Source organism: Balaenoptera physalus (assembly GCF_965194825.1).
Source record: "Balaenoptera physalus genome assembly, chromosome: 8".
NCBI classification, from domain to species: domain Eukaryota; kingdom Metazoa; phylum Chordata; class Mammalia; order Artiodactyla; family Balaenopteridae; genus Balaenoptera; species Balaenoptera physalus.
In genome coordinates, this window is record NC_138887.1 from 70,860,967 (window position 1) to 70,881,601 (window position 20,635).

General features: G+C 36.6%; 1 protein-coding gene across 1 annotated transcript; it reads left to right on the forward strand.

Annotated features, from left to right (window-relative positions):
- Nucleotides 1–4,129: 4,129 nt before the first annotated feature.
- On the forward strand, nt 4,130–18,925 carry TEX47 (testis expressed 47). Its single transcript, XM_082472834.1, has one exon. The coding sequence runs from the start codon at nt 11,742–11,744 to the stop codon at nt 12,501–12,503; it is 762 nt and encodes a 253-aa protein (XP_082328960.1). The 5' UTR covers nt 4,130–11,741; the 3' UTR covers nt 12,504–18,925.
- The last annotated feature ends 1,710 nt before the right edge of the window (nt 18,926–20,635 follow it).

Sequence of the window (20,635 nt, forward strand, 5' to 3'; positions counted from 1 at the left end):
GGAAATAAGTTCTACTTCTTAAAAATTTATTATTTATTTATTTTTAAAGAATCAGACCACTTCTCCGGTCTACTTTTTGGAAGAGAGAGTGAATTAAAGTGCAAGCTCAATTGCTTGGCCTGCAATGTGGTGTCACATGGGCATAGGAAGTTAGCTGTATCATAGCCAACATGATGCCCCTCGCCCTATAGCTCCCACTGACAGCAGAGTCCCAACACCCAGAGAGCTCAGCACCTTAGTGGAGTCTTTTTCACTCGTTATAGAAACGCCAACTTGACTATAGAATTTAATAGCAAAGGAGAAACAATGCTGCCGCCTCCTATATAGAACACCCTGTTTATACTCTCCCGAAGGCAGAAAGGTAAAATAGACTTAATTGTGCTCACTCGTGCTCTAAAATGTGCTCATTTTAGAAACAATTATTGACTGATTCTCAATGCCAAAAGAATGTCAAAAAATCAAAAAAGCAGTCCATAAACTTACAGAAGAGTTACAGCTGAAATCCTTCATATTGTATAGTTCTCACCAACCTAGGAGAGCTCCAGTTGTATCTGTGCCGTGAATAAAAAGACATTGGCATCCAGCACCAGGATTATCACAGGCCTACTCAGAAAAATGAGTAATTTAAGATAAATAGATTCTGGCTTCAGATACCCTGATTGTATTGTATTTCCCAGATACTGCTGTGGCAACACTCTCTCCATTCAGACGTTATCAAGTATTCAGAGGGATGGCTCTTTTCTACTCACGTAACACAAAGCATTCAAGATTTAATCTAGCTCCCTGTATGCTGTGGTTGAATTTTATTTCACTTTACCATCACCCTACCAATACAAATTTCTTCTTCTTTACTTTAACTTTTCGTAACATAATCTTATTTTTGCTCCTTTCATTGCCCACCTTTTTATTTCACCGTATAAAAATGGCTTAACTATAAAGGATGATAGTAAAATTATGCCACTTAAAGCAAATTAATAAGTCAAATAGAAAATAGCAATCACAACCTGATAACATATTTTTAAAATTTTGCAGAGCATGAGTATGCTTTAGTTTTCCCTGAAAAGATTTTATTTTTTCTAAAGATCCACTTTTTAAAAGTATAAGTTGTAAGCGTAAAGTTGTCTTCAGTCAAAAAAGCTATTGACTATTTTTTAATTCACAGTTTCTTAAAGGCAAAAAGGACATGTACTAGGCCAGTATTGTTTTTCAATACAATAGAACAATTTTCCTCCTTTTATGAGGCATAGGTCTTAGAGAATGACTTTATAAAAAATATAAGACTAGCCTGGTTCTTAAATATATCATTGGAGGCAAATTCTACAACTAAGGATGAGATACTGCAAACAAGTCACACCCTTCACCTCCACATCTGGAAACTCATTAAATATCACTTCCCACAATCCTGTGAGCCCGAATCCATAGTAGGCCTTTAGTCAAGAGTTGAAGTTTAAACGTATGCTTTCTTTTTACCGTAGTGCTGTCTTATTACTGAAAATTTACACACACACACACGAGATAGACATTGAATACGGCTCCATAGTAATTAGGTACAATATTTTGTGGAATAGATAGAGATTTAACCTGTCAGGCAATGACTAGGCCAGACTAGTGCAACAGCAAGTGCAACAAATACTCAAGCTGTTTGGCCAAAAGAGTTGAAAATCCTAAGGAGTGGGAGATCCAAATGACCTTAATATTTGACCCTTAAACTTACTATATGATTCTGAGAATTTTGCCTTTATAGTTATGCTTTTAGGCATCTTGTATCGATGGTTGGATTTTTCTGAGTATATCACAACTGAACAAAAGTGGCTTAGCCAATTGAAAATGTTAAAGTTTTACAAGAATACAAAATATTCACATGGAAATCATAATTATTTCTACTAACTAGATCACTGGGTTAGGAGTTTAGACCTTCTAGTTATTTCAGCCAATATTTTACAAAATGTAATGCTTAGAACTTCTCGAGGCTAAAAGAGGCACAAAATAATTATCAATATTTCAGCACTCAAAGACACACCGAGTCCAGTGTAGTTTTGCCTAGGATCCCTCCTGGGATAAGTATCCGTATTGAAATGGTTTTTCTTTGCGGTCAACAGTGGCAATATATGCTGAGAGGTCCCCGTCATAGAAACAAGGAACTAGAGTAACAGATGAGGCATGGACCAGAGAGGCATTCATGCATCTCCAGCAGATGCTACGCTGAGAAATGATGATGGAGGACCAGATGCCTACACTGCCCCCACTGCCATGATACTTAAGATCCTGGGAATTTGTCCTCCCAAGTAAAGTAGTCACCCTAGTATACTTTCATTATCTGTAACTCACTTCAAAAATAAAGTGATTGCTCCTTATAATTACATATATTAAACCAATGATATTTAGTATCCCATGAGGCTCTGAAATGTCCCAAATCGCCAATGTTAGTGGGTGTAGTTTCTGAAGAAATATGGAATTTTCCTGAATTAGACTGAGCAAAAGAGCTTTGAATTCAGCATAGGTTGGAAAGGTTGCAGGATGATAAAGGCTTGCTGGCTAAATTAATGAAAATCTATTCGGATGTCTAGGACACAGATAATTTTTAAAAATATTTCACTATGTTGTTTCTACTACATTGCTTCTCTGGTTACATAAAATAAAAATTACATGGTTACTTAGACTTGGATTAATAATACTCTTCCTTTAAAAAGAAATGCTTTTAAAAGTTTCATTCTAGCCTAAATCCTCATTATATATATGGAATACAACAATATTTTAGCAGGTATTTCTGACTCTAAAATCATGCCTTTCCAAACATCTCAAATACAATTATTAATACCATTAAATGTGGCACCCATCATATTACTTCCCTGGGTCAAAACATTTAAAGGTTCTCCATTGAACATCGCAAAATTCAGATTCTTATAACTATTTTTTGAATAGCTCTAGCACCACTTTACTCATTGAAACATCTATCATATTTCCTGAAAAGTACTCTAGTAAGAAATATCACCTCCCTCTTTTGGTATTTCACGTATATGTGTTTTTGTCAAACTTGCTATAAGATAAGCAACTGGAGCACCATATTATTAATTAGCCTCTTTGTGCCATGTCTTCCTTAACAGTAAGAGGAATTTGTTGTCAGTGGTGCTAAGTTCCCTCCCAACTCCAAACTTTTATTAGTTCACTTTTCTCCACTCCCCACAGCACACTGATCAAAGTTAAACCAAAAGCAAACACCAAAATAGATATTAGTTTACTGATGATATGTTCTAGTATATTATATGGACCAGAGTAGATACTTGTACTGAAAATATAAAGATTACTCCAATCATAATTATCTTTGTGTATAGAAAGCAACTTTTCCATTACTGAGAGATTTTTGAAAAACTAAGATTTGTTGTGTTGATGTCACATGACATAAAGCACACAACAAGTGTGTTAGTAAGCCATACATCTTTAGAGCCCATCCATCTGCCAAAGAACCAGAAAATAAATCTGATAAAGGAGGAAAAGTAAACATAACTCAGAGTTTAGTGTTATTAGCAGTCTCCAACATCTGTATAGAAGCGATGATCTTAAGATATTTTCAAAGTGTATAAATGCATTCCATTCTCAGACTCCACCTTCATGCCTGGACACAACAGCAATTTAGAAAAACACAGCATGCTAGTTTTTAACAGAGAAAAACCTAGGATCATTGAAGCATAATTACCCTATAATCTTCCTCCTCTGTAATTTACTATCAAAGTACTTTCATTCTTTATCACCAAATGTTTTGAAGAGTGGTCTACTATTTGACCACTTATTCTACATAGATTCACTGATCAACTGCAAACTGGTTTCTCTCAGCCATTTTACTGAATCTACTTTTTTTTTGATTCTATTTTTTTAAGCCTCCAGGAAACTTATAATTGCCAACATTAGAAGGTCACCTCAGTCCTCAAGCTTTTTGACCTCTCTTTAGAATTTTATCACTACCATCCACTTTTAAACCTCTCTCCAATATTGACCTTCAAGGCCCTGTGTTTTCTTTGTTCTCCACCTCTGATGTTTTGAAACTCTTTCATTGGGTCCCATTTGCCCACTTCTTAAAATTAGGTTTGCACGGTACTCTTTTCCACCTCCACTGTCTCCTTTCCTTTCATTATCTTACAATCACATTGGTTCCCATGGTTTCAACTCTTCCCTCAACGCAGATGACTATCAAATTTGCATCACAATCCAGACTTCTCCAGTTCTCCAGACTCTAATTGCATTTATACCTGCATGTTTCTATGGCAACTCTACTTCAACATAATACATACAAACTATTTTTCCTCCAAAATCTGGGCTTTCTCCTCTATCCTCCATCTGTATTTAAAAAAAAAAAAGAACCCAAAAACGTAGACCTCTCAGTTACTGACATTCAAGCGCACAGAGTCATCTTTAAATCCTTGCATCTCTCGCCTCCCACATCCAGTTGATTAAGTCATGAATAGCTTGGTGATGACTTGCATATCTTCCTCAATCTCAGCAACTGCTTTAGTTCAGATTCTAACTGTCCAACTGGGCTAAAATCTTTAAAGACCAACCCTTCTCTCGGTAGTATGCCTTAGGCTAGTTATATAAAGATCTCATGTCACGTAAGGTTTTTCTGGACTGAGGCTCCTGCACTGCGTCTTGATAACCGCTCCATCTTTCATCTCTGTGCCTTCTTATCTTGACTCTCAGTCATTAAGCCCAGACACCCCTTATTGAACCTGATTCAGGATCTGCCATTTTACAAGTTCTACCCATCAGGAGGCTGTTAAGCTAGCCTGTCCCAGACTCACAAACAGAACAACATGCGCATTACCTTTTATCAAACCATCATCACAGCCTTATTGGGGTTTTTTACTGTTAATTTCTTCTTTGGAACAAAACAATAATGTAGACAGGCTTAGAATATTTGGAATATACAAAACAAATATCACCAAATTCCACCAGTTTTAACATTTGGCTAGATTTCTCTCTGCTCTGGTTTCTATATTTTTTAAAATAAAATTAGAATCACATGCTACATACAATTTTGTGTATTATATTATTTACTTTAGAGAATAACCATTTTCCCCTGCATTCAAAATATTCTTCAGAAATGGTTTCAAGGCACCATAGTAATCCATAATTAATATAGCTATTCAATTTTTCAAAGTTCTCTTTTAATTCCTATAATAACCATCTTTACATTAAAATCTTTGTCAATAATTTTATTTCTTTATGATATGTACCTGGAAGACACATTAGTCAGAGTATGAGATTTTTTTTTTTCACACACACTGTATTTTATTTTTACAAGAGATACATAAACTGACACCAAGCATTGTAAATGGATGACCACAACAAAAGCAACAATGATTGCAATTACCAAACACGAAACACACTCAGAGTATGAGATTTTTAAGCTTGTGATCTGTATCGTCAAATTACTTTCCAGAAAAGTTGAACTAACTTACTTTTTGACTGGCAGAGAGTAAGGGCACTCATTCACCAACTACAGAATTCTTAAAAGTGCTCTGGCTACCCCCAGCATCCCTCACCTCTAATTCCTCTGTTCTTCACAGGCAACTTTCTAAAACACAGTTACGATTATAGGAGCTCAAAAAATCCGTGATTCCCTCCAACACACAGAATAAAATTCTAACCTCTGAGCATGGCGTCCGGGTCCTCCAAACACTGGCTGCAGCTTCCTTTTTTCTTCTCTTCCACTTCTCTCCTTTGCTCACCCTCGAGTCTAAGCCAGCAGTTCTCCTCCAGGCTACACTTAGAATCACCTGGAGAGGCTTTCGCAAATATATAGAGTTCCATTCCACACTAATTAAATAAGAACCAGGAGCTGGCTTTTTAAAAAGTTCTCCACCAGATGATTCTAATAGCCAAGGTTTAAATCACCACAAGCCAGCCCATTCTGCCTTAAAGCGAAATAGAGAGCCACTGGGAGAACATGTCAAAAAGGCACATTCTTGGACCTCACTTTAAGTGTACTAACACCTTTTAGGGCTAGAGACCAGGAATTGGCAATTTAACAAACCTGCAGATTCTGTGGTATGAGAACTACACTCTAGCCAAACCAGACTATTGTCATTTTCTTAATGAAGTGAATGTATGTCCTCTGCCCTTTATGCTTCAAGCTTAGTTTGTTTGTACCTTCCCTGATCCCCCTCTCTGCCCCACTGCCACTCCCTACACACACTCAGACATACAAAGCACATCTTTTTTTATGCCCGGCTTTGCTTATTCTTCCAGCCACATTTAATTGTTCTGGCATTTATGTTTTCAGTGTTCATTGTTTATGTCTTTATTATAGTATTTCTTCTCTCCAGCCCTGTATTAAACATAGTTGTGGAGACTTTAAGCTCCACTAAGAGAACTGAATTTTTCATGTGCAGATACAATATCTGATTCACAAGAATGTCTCCACAGTGTCTGGCATATTTTTCTACAAAGAGTAGACATATGTTAAATGTTTATGTTAAATAACAAAGCATTTCTAGCCTGCATTCTCCTTGATAAATAATTACCAAACACTGTTCCATAATGCTTTGGCAAAGAGAGACAATGCTGGAGAAGGTAATCTAGTTTTCTTTTTTTATAAGTCTTAAAATACCTAGTGATCTGGTAATGAAGCTCACTCTGGTTCGCTCTGCTAAATCAAGTATATGTTGTCTACTTAATAGTTTATGTGTAACTGAACTATTATAAATCAACTATACTTCAATTAAAAAATAATAATAGAAAAAATAGTTTATGTATATGCTTAGTGAAAGGTTCTACCCAAGTTATTAGCCATTTATTTAGACCATTAATTCTCTTACACTAATTATTTAGATATGTCAAAACACAAAGAAAGATAGCGGACGGGATTTAGAGTTTTCTGTTTTTCTAGTACACGAGGACAAGTGAAAGGTTAGAGTGGGATCTGATATTCCAGGTAGAAATCAAGTTCAGTTAATGCACGTCCTGATATTCTAAAGTAATGAATTCAAGAAACATTCACAAAGCCACTCCCCAAATCTGTTTCCCTGAAGGCCATGCCCAAATATGAACTCTCTCATTAAAGTTTCTAAGAAATCCCAGCCACCCTTTCTACCTCAGTGTTTCTAAAGCACTGAACAACATTTGCGTGGTATTTATTGTTTTTTCATGGACGTCTCACACTCCTACTGGACTCTAAACTCCTAAAATTAGGGACCAGGTGTTTTTCATGTTTGTGTTTCTTAAAGTGCCTATGATATCACCTGGCATATCAAAGGTGTAGATAAATCTGAAATGAATGGGAAGTTAAAGACAGTACATCAATTTTATTGGATCACAGGTATAATGTAGGAATTTTCCTTTCAATTTACTTTCTCCAAACCATATGCTATCCTCCCTTTCCAGAAGAATTGTCATGTCATAGGGGAGCAAAGAATGACCCTGTGATCATGAATAGACAGAGGGAACAATTCATCTTCTCCTTACCCTAGGTAGACAGAGTAGGGAGTTTGTTGAGAGCATTTTTGAATTGTGTGCAAGGTACCTATGTACCCCAATAACTTTAGTTTCCTCTATTATAAATTGTTGGCAAAATTTCTATCTACCTTATAGGCTTGTTGTAAAGATTAATAAGTGTAAAAACATCTAGTAGAAGATGCATGGTAAATAATCAATTAGTGGTATTTAATCTTTTTAATCTGTTCCTTCTGCCTTACAAAGACAAAAGGACACTGGGAGATTGTTTTTTCAGAAACATTTGGCTCCAGATAATAAAACCAGTGCATAAAGTATATAGCGAATATTAAGGTGCACTGCTTGAACTGAAATACAAATATATGTTGTGTGTTTCTGTGAGATAAGTTGGGTAACAACAATGGATAGATAGAATAATTGGAAGAGGACTCCTCAGTATAATGAATGTCAGTTCAGGTTCTGCCACTTGTTAGTTGTTTGAACTTGAATATCTACTCTAAACAGATCTCTCTGGGAGGAGAAACACTGAAGTCTTTTCATCCCATTGGATAGATAGAAGAGTTCTTCCGCTTGAGTCACCACATGAGGGCAAATAGCTGACCCTTAATAGATGAAACACAAGGACTGTGGCACCTGGAAACTCAAATGCTAAGTGTCCATTAAAAGGAGAGTCTACAATTATAATTACATATACCAATCAATCAAAAACTAGACCAAACTGTGTTTTTTCTATTCCTATCTGCTCAAAATTTTTCTTTTGACACTTAAAAATATGACTGATGAAAGGCAAGGAAACAAGGTTAGTTGCCTTTAAATGTTTCAGATTGCCATGTGACAATGAAACTAAAATTTGGAAGAAGCCACCCAGTAATTAAAAATGCATCAAGAAATGGAAAAGTACACTGGGAAAACGTAGACCAAACTATTATCTATGGTGCTAAAAACCGTTGTATCTAAATGTTTTAGGTCGAACCATACAAAATTGTCAACATCAGCTTCTTATATGTTTTAAGCCAACACCAAAAACGAGATTATCACTCTATTGAAGAAGGGATGGTTTAGTGATATTTAATGTGGTTTACATGGGAAATTATAATGTTGAAAGATTATCATTTTTCTATCAGGTTTATATTGGAAGAACCAAGATATATGAAAGAAAAGGAAAACACAAAGCACACATGGGGAGAAAAATCACAATTGAGCTCCTTTTCATAGGGGCAAAAAAAGTAGAAAAGTTGTGCTTTAGTTAAGAATGGTATCATGAAGAGGAAGAATCTTAACTATATATAAAAGGTTAATTTAAGTTTGTGTGTTCAAAAGGAGCTTCTGGGTAGCAATGCCCCATAAATTCTCCCACTGACATTGATCAATGCCAGTGTTAAGTAATAAACCCTGCAGTTGCATGTCCCCATTTTCTCTGTTATAATCCATAATTGTGGATTGGAAGTAAGTGCCAGAAATCACTCTGGACCTGGTAAAGGCAGAAGCTCCCTCTCCCAGAATTCTATGGAAGGGAAATAAACAAGAAAGACTTCATAAAATTAGTATCTTCTGAAGTTTATGAAGCAGACATATCATAAGGTCTTACAGTTTCATGCTCTTGGCTGGATAGGTGAGGTAGAAAAGACTAGAAAACATTGAGGGTAGAAGACTCCTACTATAATCCAAATAAAGAGCTAGGATTATGAAGGAGGCAGTGGTAATCAAGACACATTTCAAAGTGAGTAAAAAGGACTTAGCAACAGAATAAAGTTGGGAGGTAACTTTTAGGAAACATGAAAAGACAAGACCAAGAATGTTGGCCTAGGAGATGAGAGAAAAATGTGAAATGAGTCACAAATTGGGATATTTGTAAAGGAAAATATAAAGAAAACAATAGTTAAAATGTTGGCATTTTTTAATTTGAAAGGGTAGAGGTACATCCAAGGAGAAGAGTTGTAAATAAGATTACAAGTTGGGAGTCATCTGTACAGAAAAAAAATACTGGAATGGGAACTCAGTTTTTTTTCTTCTTTGTCAACCCCAGCAAGTCAGTTGTATCTGTCTTGAGCCTTAGATTGAGAAGCAGTCCAAGTCTACAGCTGGACTCAGCAGGAAAGATTCCATGGTCAATCAGCAATGTCAATCATTCTATCTGTAGAAAAGCATGGTATCAAGGACCACCCACCTGACCTCACAAACCAGAAACATAGATGGTGCTAAGCAAATTGGCCAAGGAGATAAAGTGACTCAGAGGAGCTGTGTGATGATTACAGAGCCTCAGCGTTGCCCAGAGGTGGGTGTGAGAAGGAATTGGGCTTGACTACAAATCAAGATTTGGGGAGGAATTCAGAAAAGTACAGACTCATAGAAACCAAGGGAGTGGAGATGGCTATAAAGGAAGCTGTCAACATAATTACATTCTGCAAAGCAGTAGGAATGAGGGTGAGAACGATCTCTAGACTGGGCAATGACAAGTTTCTGTGCACCTTGGGAAAGACTGTATTGTTTCAGGGGGTGACAAAGTGAACCACAGTGAGGAATTATAGCGAATTTTTATGTACCACACAATTAAGGAATATTAAATCACCTCTTAGCCTCCACTTTCTGGGACAATTTATCACTGCATCTTATTAAAACCAGATCATTAGTTTGGATAACACAAACCTTTGGGGGGAGGAGGAAACCTACTGTAAGGTTTAATTTTTTTAATTGAATAAGTGTGTTTTCTAACTTTGTTTTAAAATTGTGGTTTAGCGCTCATGTGAATGCAATTTTAAGATATATTGTTAATTTTTATTCTAAAAAGTAACTTAAGGGACTTCCCTGGTGGTCCAGTGGTTAATACTTAGCGCTTCCAATGCAAGGGGTGCAGGTTCATCCCTGGTCAGGGAACTATGATCCCACATTCCGGGTGGTGCGGCCAAAAAGAAAAATTAATTAAAAAATAAAAATTAAAATAAAATAAAAAGTAACTTAAATTTACATTAAATTAAGAAAACCAAACCCTATAGAAGAATGTTCTTATAACAGTCACCATTACACAGAATCTGGTATGTGTTCTTATAGTCTTTAATTAGTGCATAAAATACCTCTTTACCCTCAGTAGACAGTTAAGGAGGTTGTCGAGAGCATATTTGAATTGTGTGCAAGGTACTAATCCATGCTTTGGTTTCCTCTTCTATAAATTGTGGACCAAAAGAAAAAAGAAAAGAATAAGTCTAGGAAGATATCCAGGTCCACCAGTTATCAGAGTTGCCACTGCGCTCTGGCCCTTTAACAGCACGGACATTCTGATTCGCCCGGGCACTATGGAAACCAGAATAGAATACGGGACAGCTGAGAGCACCCAAGACACTGGCAGTTGGAAGAGTGATGGAGGACAAGCAGGACCTCGAGGACAGAGGAAGAAGCACTTGAAGAAAGAAAGAAACGTTAAGTTGACCTGCAGGGAAGAAGAAGGAGAAGACTAAGGTAAAAGTAACAGAATTTTTCATCTGACCCCTACAGCAACAACCAAAAAAAAAAAAAAAAAAAAACGGAAAGAAAGAAAAAAGAGCCATTTCTGAGGTTTACTGATAGGAGTTAAATAAAAAAGAACCAAAACTAGTTACTTCAAAAGTTTACTGTAATTATCCAAGCAATACTATTAACTTTTAGAGTACTGAGTAAAGGTAAAATAAGTCAATTAGTAGTTAAGAGATCCCCAGATTTTTAAAAAATTTATTGACCAGTTACATTTATAAAAGAAATTGGGGAATTATCATAAAAATACCTTTTTAAACAAATTTGACCAAAAAAGGACAATCTGCATTCATCATTACATAAATGAAAAGACATTTTAATGTAATATCAATGCTACTGTCAGTGAGTATCAGCAGATACATTCCTCTTTGTGTGTGTGTTGGTGTGTGTATGATTCAAGGATGGGCAGTGAGAAAAAATATCCTATAAATCAAAAAAGAAAATAATAATGTAAACAACAACATAGCGAACTTCTTCTAGAGTAAGTTCTATCTTCTCCCTACCCCCCAGTTTATTGGAGAGTTTTTTTCCCTAGGATGTGTTAGTTATTTCATTGTAAACTTTAAAACAAAACTCTATAATTTGATTCTTGTTTCAACATTCTCTTTAATTTCAAAGACATTGTTTATTGATAACACTGGAAAGCATTTGATCAACTGAGTAAACTTTTTTTTTTTTTTTTGCCTGAAGAAACAAAAATAAGAGTTCATCACCAAAGAGGTAGCCTGATGATGTAAATATTGTAATAAGCTAAAAACTGGAATCATCTAGAAGAATAAATAGGACTCATCATGTCCTTCTCAGCCCATACCCGAAAGACCAACAAAAAGAATTTTCCACTGGACTGTCTTCTAATGCCACAAGTTCCACGTAGTAATTACTTGCATTTTCAAGAAGAAAAGCAAAAACTACAACTAAAGAAATTCCTTCTTCATAGGATGTTCCTAGTGGCCAGGGTAACAGCAAACATAGAAAAAAAAGATATTGTTGAATACTATGAACAATTGTTTCAGTCAATTTTGAAACGTCACCTAGGAGAAGCAGTGACAGGATTATTGCTCATATATCCGACTTCCATTGTGCATATCCTGGAGTCCTCCAATGGTACTCTTTACCAAATTCTTTTGGATTATCTTAGCCATGAAAAGGATGAAACAGAATTTTTTATCCAAGGAATGAAAATCATAGTCACGTCCCACAATATACCAACAAGGCTCTTTATGCAATGGCATGTTTCAGTAATAAAAGCGCCAGTTATGTATCTTGATGATGTGACGCAGTCGCTATCCCTGCAAGAGGTCATGACAGAATTTCTCATCCAAACCCATAAACTAGCACTCCATCTTTTTAAGACTGTGAAAGTGGGCACTAAAGGACCAGGCGATAATTTGCACCAAGTTGCACCCGAATTACTCCTTCCAGAACAAATAATAAAGTACGTATGCAATGCTGCAGAATTAATGGACCCAGAAACTTTCATAAACATGTATAATAAACCCATACACGTCACCTTGGATTCTGAGGTGGTATGGCCCACTCCTTCCCGCTTCTAGGATGAAGAGAGAGGATGTGGTCAGTGTGGTCAAATCTCTTAAGGAATGTACGCTACTTAAATAAAAGCAAAATATTTCGAAAGTTACTTTTCTCTTTAAAAAAGGAAAGAAACAACACAGCCATCTACACAAAGGTAATAGACTAATCTTTACAGAGTATGTTGAGTTAAACTTGAAAATTTATCTGGTCTGATATTAAGATCAACACATTATTTTCAATGATGAAGGGGTTTAATAAGGTCATAATAAGTTCTCAAGGTTAACATCATTTTGATGAAATGACTTAATTTTTAATGAAAAGTAGAGATGAAAAAGGATAAACACTTGATTCAGATTCTCATTCATTCTTTCAACCATCAATGAGCAGCTGTCACCACGCAGTATTATGTTCTGAGAGTACAAAATTTCGGGGAAATGTACAATGCTTGAGTTGCTTGCAGCCTAAGCTTGGAGGCAAATATGTGTAAAAGTAAATATGGTGCATGATATGATGTAGGATATGATCATTATTATAGTCGCAATATGCAGGGAAGACTGTAAGAGCAAAGTGAGGGAGTAATCTCGCTATGTATGGTCCCTGAAATCAGAAAACAAAACCTAAACGTTGAAAGTAGTACCAAGGCTCACATATTCTGGATGATATAATCAAGAATACTGAGGCCATTATAAAGCTAAAGAACACAATAGCTTTTTGAAATGACTAGAAAATACACTGTCAGAAAGCATTGCAATTGTATTCTTTCATACAAAGTCATTTATTGAGCACCTTTCACAGGACAGACACTTGCCAAATGACGGGTATGTCAGGGTCCAGAGAAGACATGATCCCTCCTCACTTGGGAAACCTACTTCTAAATGAGTCTATGTAAGATAAACAAATTGGTTATTTTTTCAATTTAATTCCTAGAAAGCAATTAATTATATGCAATTTCTATATGACCTATTTCAAGTTGGTCTCTCCCTTCCTTTACCCAAGATTAATGCTTTTTTCGCATTATTTAAATTTTTCTAGTTTGTTCAAGTAATTAAGAAACATTAATGTTTTACTACTTCAATGATATTTATCCGAAATTGCTTCAATATGCCATGAAATAAACTTTGGATTGAATAGAAGAAATACTGTTATATCATTTTAACTTCATTTCTCATTGCTTATTTGATTTTCAGTCTCTCTGGGGGGGAAAAGCCATCTCAGTATGCACCTCAAATTTGTCATATGTAGATAATATCATAATTTGTTCCATATCAGAATCAAATTTCAGGAAAGACCATTCATATTTTTTAATTTAGTAATATAGTTTAGAAAAAGAATGACATTTTTCACTTTAAGCTGACTTGAAGTTCCATTCATTTAAATTTAGTAACATTAAGGATATTTTAGAGAAAATTAAAATTCTTCCAATTAAGAAAGAGTATATAATTTACAAACATTTTATCAGTTTGATAAATATCAAACGCCTAATATTCAGCAATGTGCTATTTACTCTTTGAACTGTGAAAAGGCACCCATTGATAGTAAATGTTTAGTGACAAAGTGAGTGGAGTTGAGTTAATGCTTTCTAGGCCACCAAAAAAAAAAAAAAAAAAAGAAGAGGAAATAAATAGAAAGAAGGGAAGGAAGGAAGGAAAAAGGAAAGAGAAAGTGTAAGCCTCAGTCAGTCTTTGAATGTATGTGAGGAAGAGGTTTGGGAGGGCAGATGAGCATATTTAAGAGAACAGAGACGAGCAAAAGCAGGAAGGAGAAAATGAACCAAAAATGTTTATTGGACCAGATGGAATCCATTTAATGGGGAAAATTTTGTTTAGGAACAATATTTTCTAACGTTAAAATGAATAGAAGTAGCTTACAAGTAAAACTACATATTTGAGTATATAAAAGTATGGCACATTATATTCTCCAAAAATGGCCACTGCAATATATCCCATCCCACACGCTCTTCTTACAATGTGACCTCAACACACCTCCCATCGCATGGTGGGTTCTAAATACCCTCCCCTTGAAATCAGGCGGACCTTTCTTTGTGACTGCCTAGATGAACACTACAACAGAAGTGATTCAATGTGACCTCCAAGGTCATAAACATGCCTTGCACTTTCCCTTGATCACTTGAATGGAACCTAGACAATATCCTATGAGCAATCCAAGCAGGTTTGCAGATGACACCCCCAGCCGAAGTCCCAGGCAACAGCCAGTATCACCACTAGACATGTGACTGAGTGAAACTTCAGGTGACTCCAGGCTCTAGCCTCCCAGCCAACCCTGGATTTCAAACCAGACCAGCTGACACCATGTGGAGGAGGAGTAGAGTACATATGAGCTGTTCCCACTGAGCCCTGTCTAAATTGCAGATCTGTGAACAGCAAAAATTACTGTTGTTGATTCAAGCTACTAAGTTTTGGGTGAATGTTTATGCAGCAGTCTGGAACACTAATATATAACAAGAATAATTTTGTATGTACATTTTATTGATATATGTACATATCATTTATTTATTCATTCATCTATGCAACTAGTATTTTCTAAATATCTACCAGTAAATATTTACCAGGGCACCAAGCACTGTGGTGGTCACTGGATATACAAGCAGAAGTAAGAGGTGTGTCCTCCACACTGCCTAGCATAGAACTTCTATTGGTCTATAATACTTTCTGGTGTGAGAAATACTGATAGAAAATTAATTCATTGGCCAAAGATAAACATAAAAAACCTCAGTCATTTTTGGAAGAAGTTATAGAAAATATCTAAATGAAAACACTGATTTACTTAGCAGACTGTTACTTTACATTTAAAGGATTCCTGAAGCATGAATTGTGCAAATAATTGGAAAATAAGCACAAAGTGAGCATAAATAAACTACTTATTTATTTATTTATTTAAATGACACTCTAGAATGAGTTTATTCAAATGCAAGTAGTCACCTTAGGAGAGTTTATATTTATTTCAGTGACAGCATCATTGCTAAAAACATTTTGTGACTCATTAATGGAAGATAAATTAAGGAGGTTTATAAATCAAAGGGAGTTAAAATATTTTAGTTACATCTAGTTTTTTGAACCCCAAATAATATATATTGCAATTTGATTGGTGACCTTAATATTCAAACTTCGTTCATAGAAATGTTTATTTTTATATATTGTACTCACTCTCAAAGGAAGATCTGCTGTCACTGAACATATTAAAAGAGTGTGGCACCACCTCTAAGGGGAAATACAGATATGTTTCCAGTAACAGTTGCATTATTAAGAGTCCTACAGAGCTCACCAATATCACATCTTTAAGGGGGACAACACTCATTTAGCTGTGTCTGTTTTGGTATATAGATAAAATGCAGAAATACTATATGCATACCTTACAAATGTAATTTAATTTGATCAAGTCCAAAAATGTGATTCAAACGTTAGGAAGCCTCAAAAGGTAATTCTCACCCCAATGAGGGTTATAGTTTTCTTACAATGAAACTTTATATAAAACCAGAGCACAGAAGTTAAACCAAATAGAAAATGAGCATTTAAATACTGAACATACAACATTCACTGTTCATATAACAATGACCATATAACATATACTCAAATATATTTGAGGAACATACGACATTTAAGTGGCATGGCCAGCACCATTCCCATCCTTTTGTTTTGATACCGATATCTTCTACAATAGACTGACATGCTGACAATCTTATTCCTGTTTCAGTGTAACCAAGGACTTCCAGGAAGGTTATAGTTTTCTTGAAGACAACTGAAATAATGTTATTTGGAGGGAAAAACCCTCCTGGGGTGAATTTTAAAATTTGTACTGTCTTCATTTTAATTAAAGAAGCATCTGGATTCCTTCCTGGAGAATCATTGCTTAGTACAAATAGATTCTTACATTTAGTGACTTTATCATAACTTTAGCATGACAAAACAGCATTTCAATTCAGTGAAACCTATCTCTAGCACAGAATTCCCCCAGCTTCCATGAGGAAGTGGAAATGGGACAGCTTAACAACAACTGAATATAGCAAGTACTTTTAGAATATTTCATGTCGTTAGTAAGTGACTTAATGTAGAATTAGAGTTCTCCCCCTTGTGGTCAATTATGTAAATTTCCAGATTACCTGCTGATATGACTTATACAATAAATACAGAGCATAGTTTTTAAGAAAATATAAAGAGAAGCCCCAAAGGTACCTGTCAAATGTCTGTTCTACCTGCCTGCCCCCTCAGCCGCACTGTTTTGCAGAAAAAGACATTAAGTGCTTTGCCAACAGTAAAAGCAAGAGTTGGTAATACTAGTCCCCTATTTCCACTTCATCACTTTAAATAGTTAACTGTAGTCATGGTTGGGGTCTGGATTTAACTCTAAGTGCTCTCTTCACTACTACGCCAAACACATTCTGTGCTCCAGTCCTCACATAATGCCTTTTCAAGACACCTGACTGGATTTCAATAGGCACTTCCATCTGCATGAGTTCTGGATAGAACGAATCATTCCTTGCCTCTACTATCCTTTAAATCTGCTCCCCCAACTGCACTCCCCATTGCTGTAAAATGGACCACTCTCCACACAGTTGCCAAGTCAGAACTTGAACGTTGTCCTAATTTCCTCCCTTCCTTTTTATCTCACTGACAGCCAATCAATCCAAGCCCCACCCATTTTCCAGAGTAAGTGTTTCTAGTGTCTGGCCTTGTTTTTGTGCCATTCTTAGGGATCTCCCTCACTCTAATCTTCTCTTCCGCCTCTCTGTCTTTCTAGTCTATGTAATATTTCTATCAAAGTTAAAGGCAGTATAGCAAAAGATGTAAGAGAGCCACCTATGGTATCAAATTGCTGTATTGAAACCTGGTTCTGAAAGTTTGTAGAGCTGTAATTTGTTTCTGTACCCTTCTGCAGCTCAGTTTCCTCATCTATGAAATGAGTGTGATTAACAGTATCTACATTATAAGCCTGGTTATGGACACTGCATGAAATAATGGTGTCAAGATCCTAGCATACAGTAAACACTAATACATGTTATTCCTCTAATCAAAATTCTTCAGTGGCATTCACTTCATCTTCCGGATAAAAAGCAAAGTTCTATCATGATCTGCAAAGCCTTGATTCTCTGATTCTTGCTTACTAAGCTACCCACCCTCATCTGTACTCATCATTCCCTTTCTCACACTTTGTTCTCTAATGGTTTCCCAATATTTTCATGCTTTTTGCCTTTAACTTCCTTCCTCATTTCTCTTAGCAAGATTCTCCTTACCGAGGGCCCTGAACCAAGATGGCAAAGTAGAAGGATGTGCTCTCACTCCCTCTTGTGAGAACACCAGAATCACAACTAGCTGCTGGACAATCATTGACAGGAAGAAACTGGAACTCACCAAAAAAAATACCCCACATCCAAAGACAAAGGAGAAACCACAATGAGATGGTAGGAGGGGCACAAGCACAGTAAAATCAAATCCCATAACTGCTGGGTGGGTAACTCACAGACTGGAGAACACTTATACCATAGAAATCCACCGACTGGAGTGGAGGTTCTGAGCCCCATGTCAGGCTTCCCAACCTGGGGGTCCAGCAACGGGAGGAGGAATTCTGAGAGAATCAGACTTTGAAGCCTAGTGGGAATTGATTGCAGGACTTCGACAGGACTGGGGGAAACAGAGACTCGACTCTTGGAGGGCACACACAAAGTAGTAGTGCGCATCGGGACCCAGGGGAAGGAGCAGTGACCCCAGGGGAGACTGAACCAGACCTACCTGCTAGCGTTGGAGGGTCTCCTGCGGAGGCGGGGGGTGGCTGTGGCTCACCGTGGGGACAAGGACACTGGCAGCATAAGTTCTGGGAAGCACTTTCCCAGAAAGTTTTTGGTGTGAGCCTTCCCAAAGTCCACCATTAGCCACACCAAAGAGCCCAGGTAGTCTCCAGTGTTGGGTTGCCTCAGGCCAAACAACCAACAGGGAGAGAAACTAGCTCCACCCATCAGCATTCAAGAGGATTAAAGTTTTACTGAGCTCGGCCCACCAGAGCAACAGCCATCTCTACCCACCACCAGTCCCTCCCCATCAGGAAACTTGCACAACCCTCTTAGATAGCCTCATCCACCAGAGGGCAGACAGCAGAAGCAAGAAGAAATACAATCGTGCAGCCTGTGGAACGAAAACCACATTCACAGAAAGATAGACAAGATGAAAAGGCAGAGGGCTATGTATCAGATGAAGGAACAAGATAAAACCCCAGAAAAATAACTAAATGAAGTGAAGATAGGCAACGTTCCTGAAAAAGAATTCAGAATAATGATAGTGAAGATGATCCAGGACCTCAGAAAAAGAATGGAGGCAAAGATCGAGAAGATGCAAGAAATGTTTAACAAACACCTAGAAGAATTAAAGAACAAACAAACAGAGATGAACAATACAATAACTGAAATGAAAACTACACCAGAAGGAATCAATAGCAGAATACTGAGGCAGAAGAACGGATAAGTGACCTGGAAGACAAAATGGTGGAATTCACTGCTGCGGAACAGAATAAAGAAAAAAGAATGAAAAGAAATGAAGACAGTCTAAGAGAATTCTGGGACAACATTAAATGCAACAACATTCGCACTATAGGGGTCCCAGAAGGAGAAGAGAGACAGAAAGGACCAGAGAAAATATTTGAAGAGACTATAGTCGAAAACTTCCCTAACATAGGAAAGGAAATAGTCACCCAAGTCCAGGAAGCACAGCGAGCCCCATACAGGAAAAACCCAAGGAGAAACACACCAAGACACATAGTAATCAAAATGGCAAAAATAAAAGACAAAGAAAAATTACTGACAGCAGCAAGGGAAAAATGACAAATAATAGACAAGTGAACTCCCATAAGGTTAACAGCTGATTTCTCAGCAGAAACTCTACAAGCCAGAACGCAGTGGCATGATATGCTTAAAGTGATGAAAGGGAAGAACCTACAACCAAGATTACTCTACCCAGCAAGGATCTCATTCAGATTCGATGGAGAAATCAAAAGCTTTACAGACAAGCAAAAGCTAAGAGAATTCAGCACCACCAAACCAGCTCTACAACAAATGCTAAAGGAACTTCTCTAAGTGGGAAACACAAGAGAAGAAAAGGACCTACAAAAACAAACCCAAAACAATTAAGAATATGGTCACAGGAACATACATATCGATAATTACCTTAAACGTGAATGGATTAAATGCTCCAACCAAAAGACACAGGCTTGCTGAATGGATATAAAAATAGACCCATATATATGCTGTCTACAAGAGACCCATTTCAGACCTAGGGACACATACAGACTGAAAGTGAGGGGATGGAAAAAAATATTCCATGCAAATGGAAATCAAAAGAAAGCTGGAGTAGCAATACTCATATCAGATAAAAGAGACTTTAAAATAAAGAATGTTACAAGAGACAAGGAAGGACACTACATAATGATCAAGGGATCAATCCAACAAGAAGATATAACAATTATAAATATATATGCACCCAACATAGGAGCACCTCAATACATAAGGCAACTGCTAACAGCTATAAAAGAGGAAATTGACATTAACACAGTAATAGTGGGGGACTTTAAAACCTCACTTACAGCAATGGACAGATCATCCAAACAGAAAATTAATAAGGAAACACAAGCTTTATATGGCACAACAGACCAGATAGATATAATTGATATTTATAGGACATTCCATCCAAAAACAGCAGATTACACTTCCCAAGTGTGCACAGAACATTGTCCAGGATAGATCATATCTTGGTTCACAAATCAAGCCTCAGTAAATTTAAGAAAATTGAAATCTTATCAAGCATCTTTTCTGACAACAATGTTATGAGATTAGAAATGAATTACAGAGAAAAAAACGTAAAAACTCAAACACATGGAGGCTAAACAATACGTTATTAAATAACCAAGAGATCACTGAAGAAATCAAAGAGGAAATAAAAAAAATACCTAGAGACAAATGACAATGAAAACACGATGATCCAAAACCTATGGGATGCAGCAAAAGCAGTTCTAAGAGGGAAGTTTATAGCTATACAAGCCTACCTCAAGAAACAAGAAAAATCTCAAACAATCAAACCTTACACCTAAAGGAACTTGAGAAAGAAGAACAAACAAAACAAAAATTTAGCAGAAGGAAAGAAATCATAAAGAT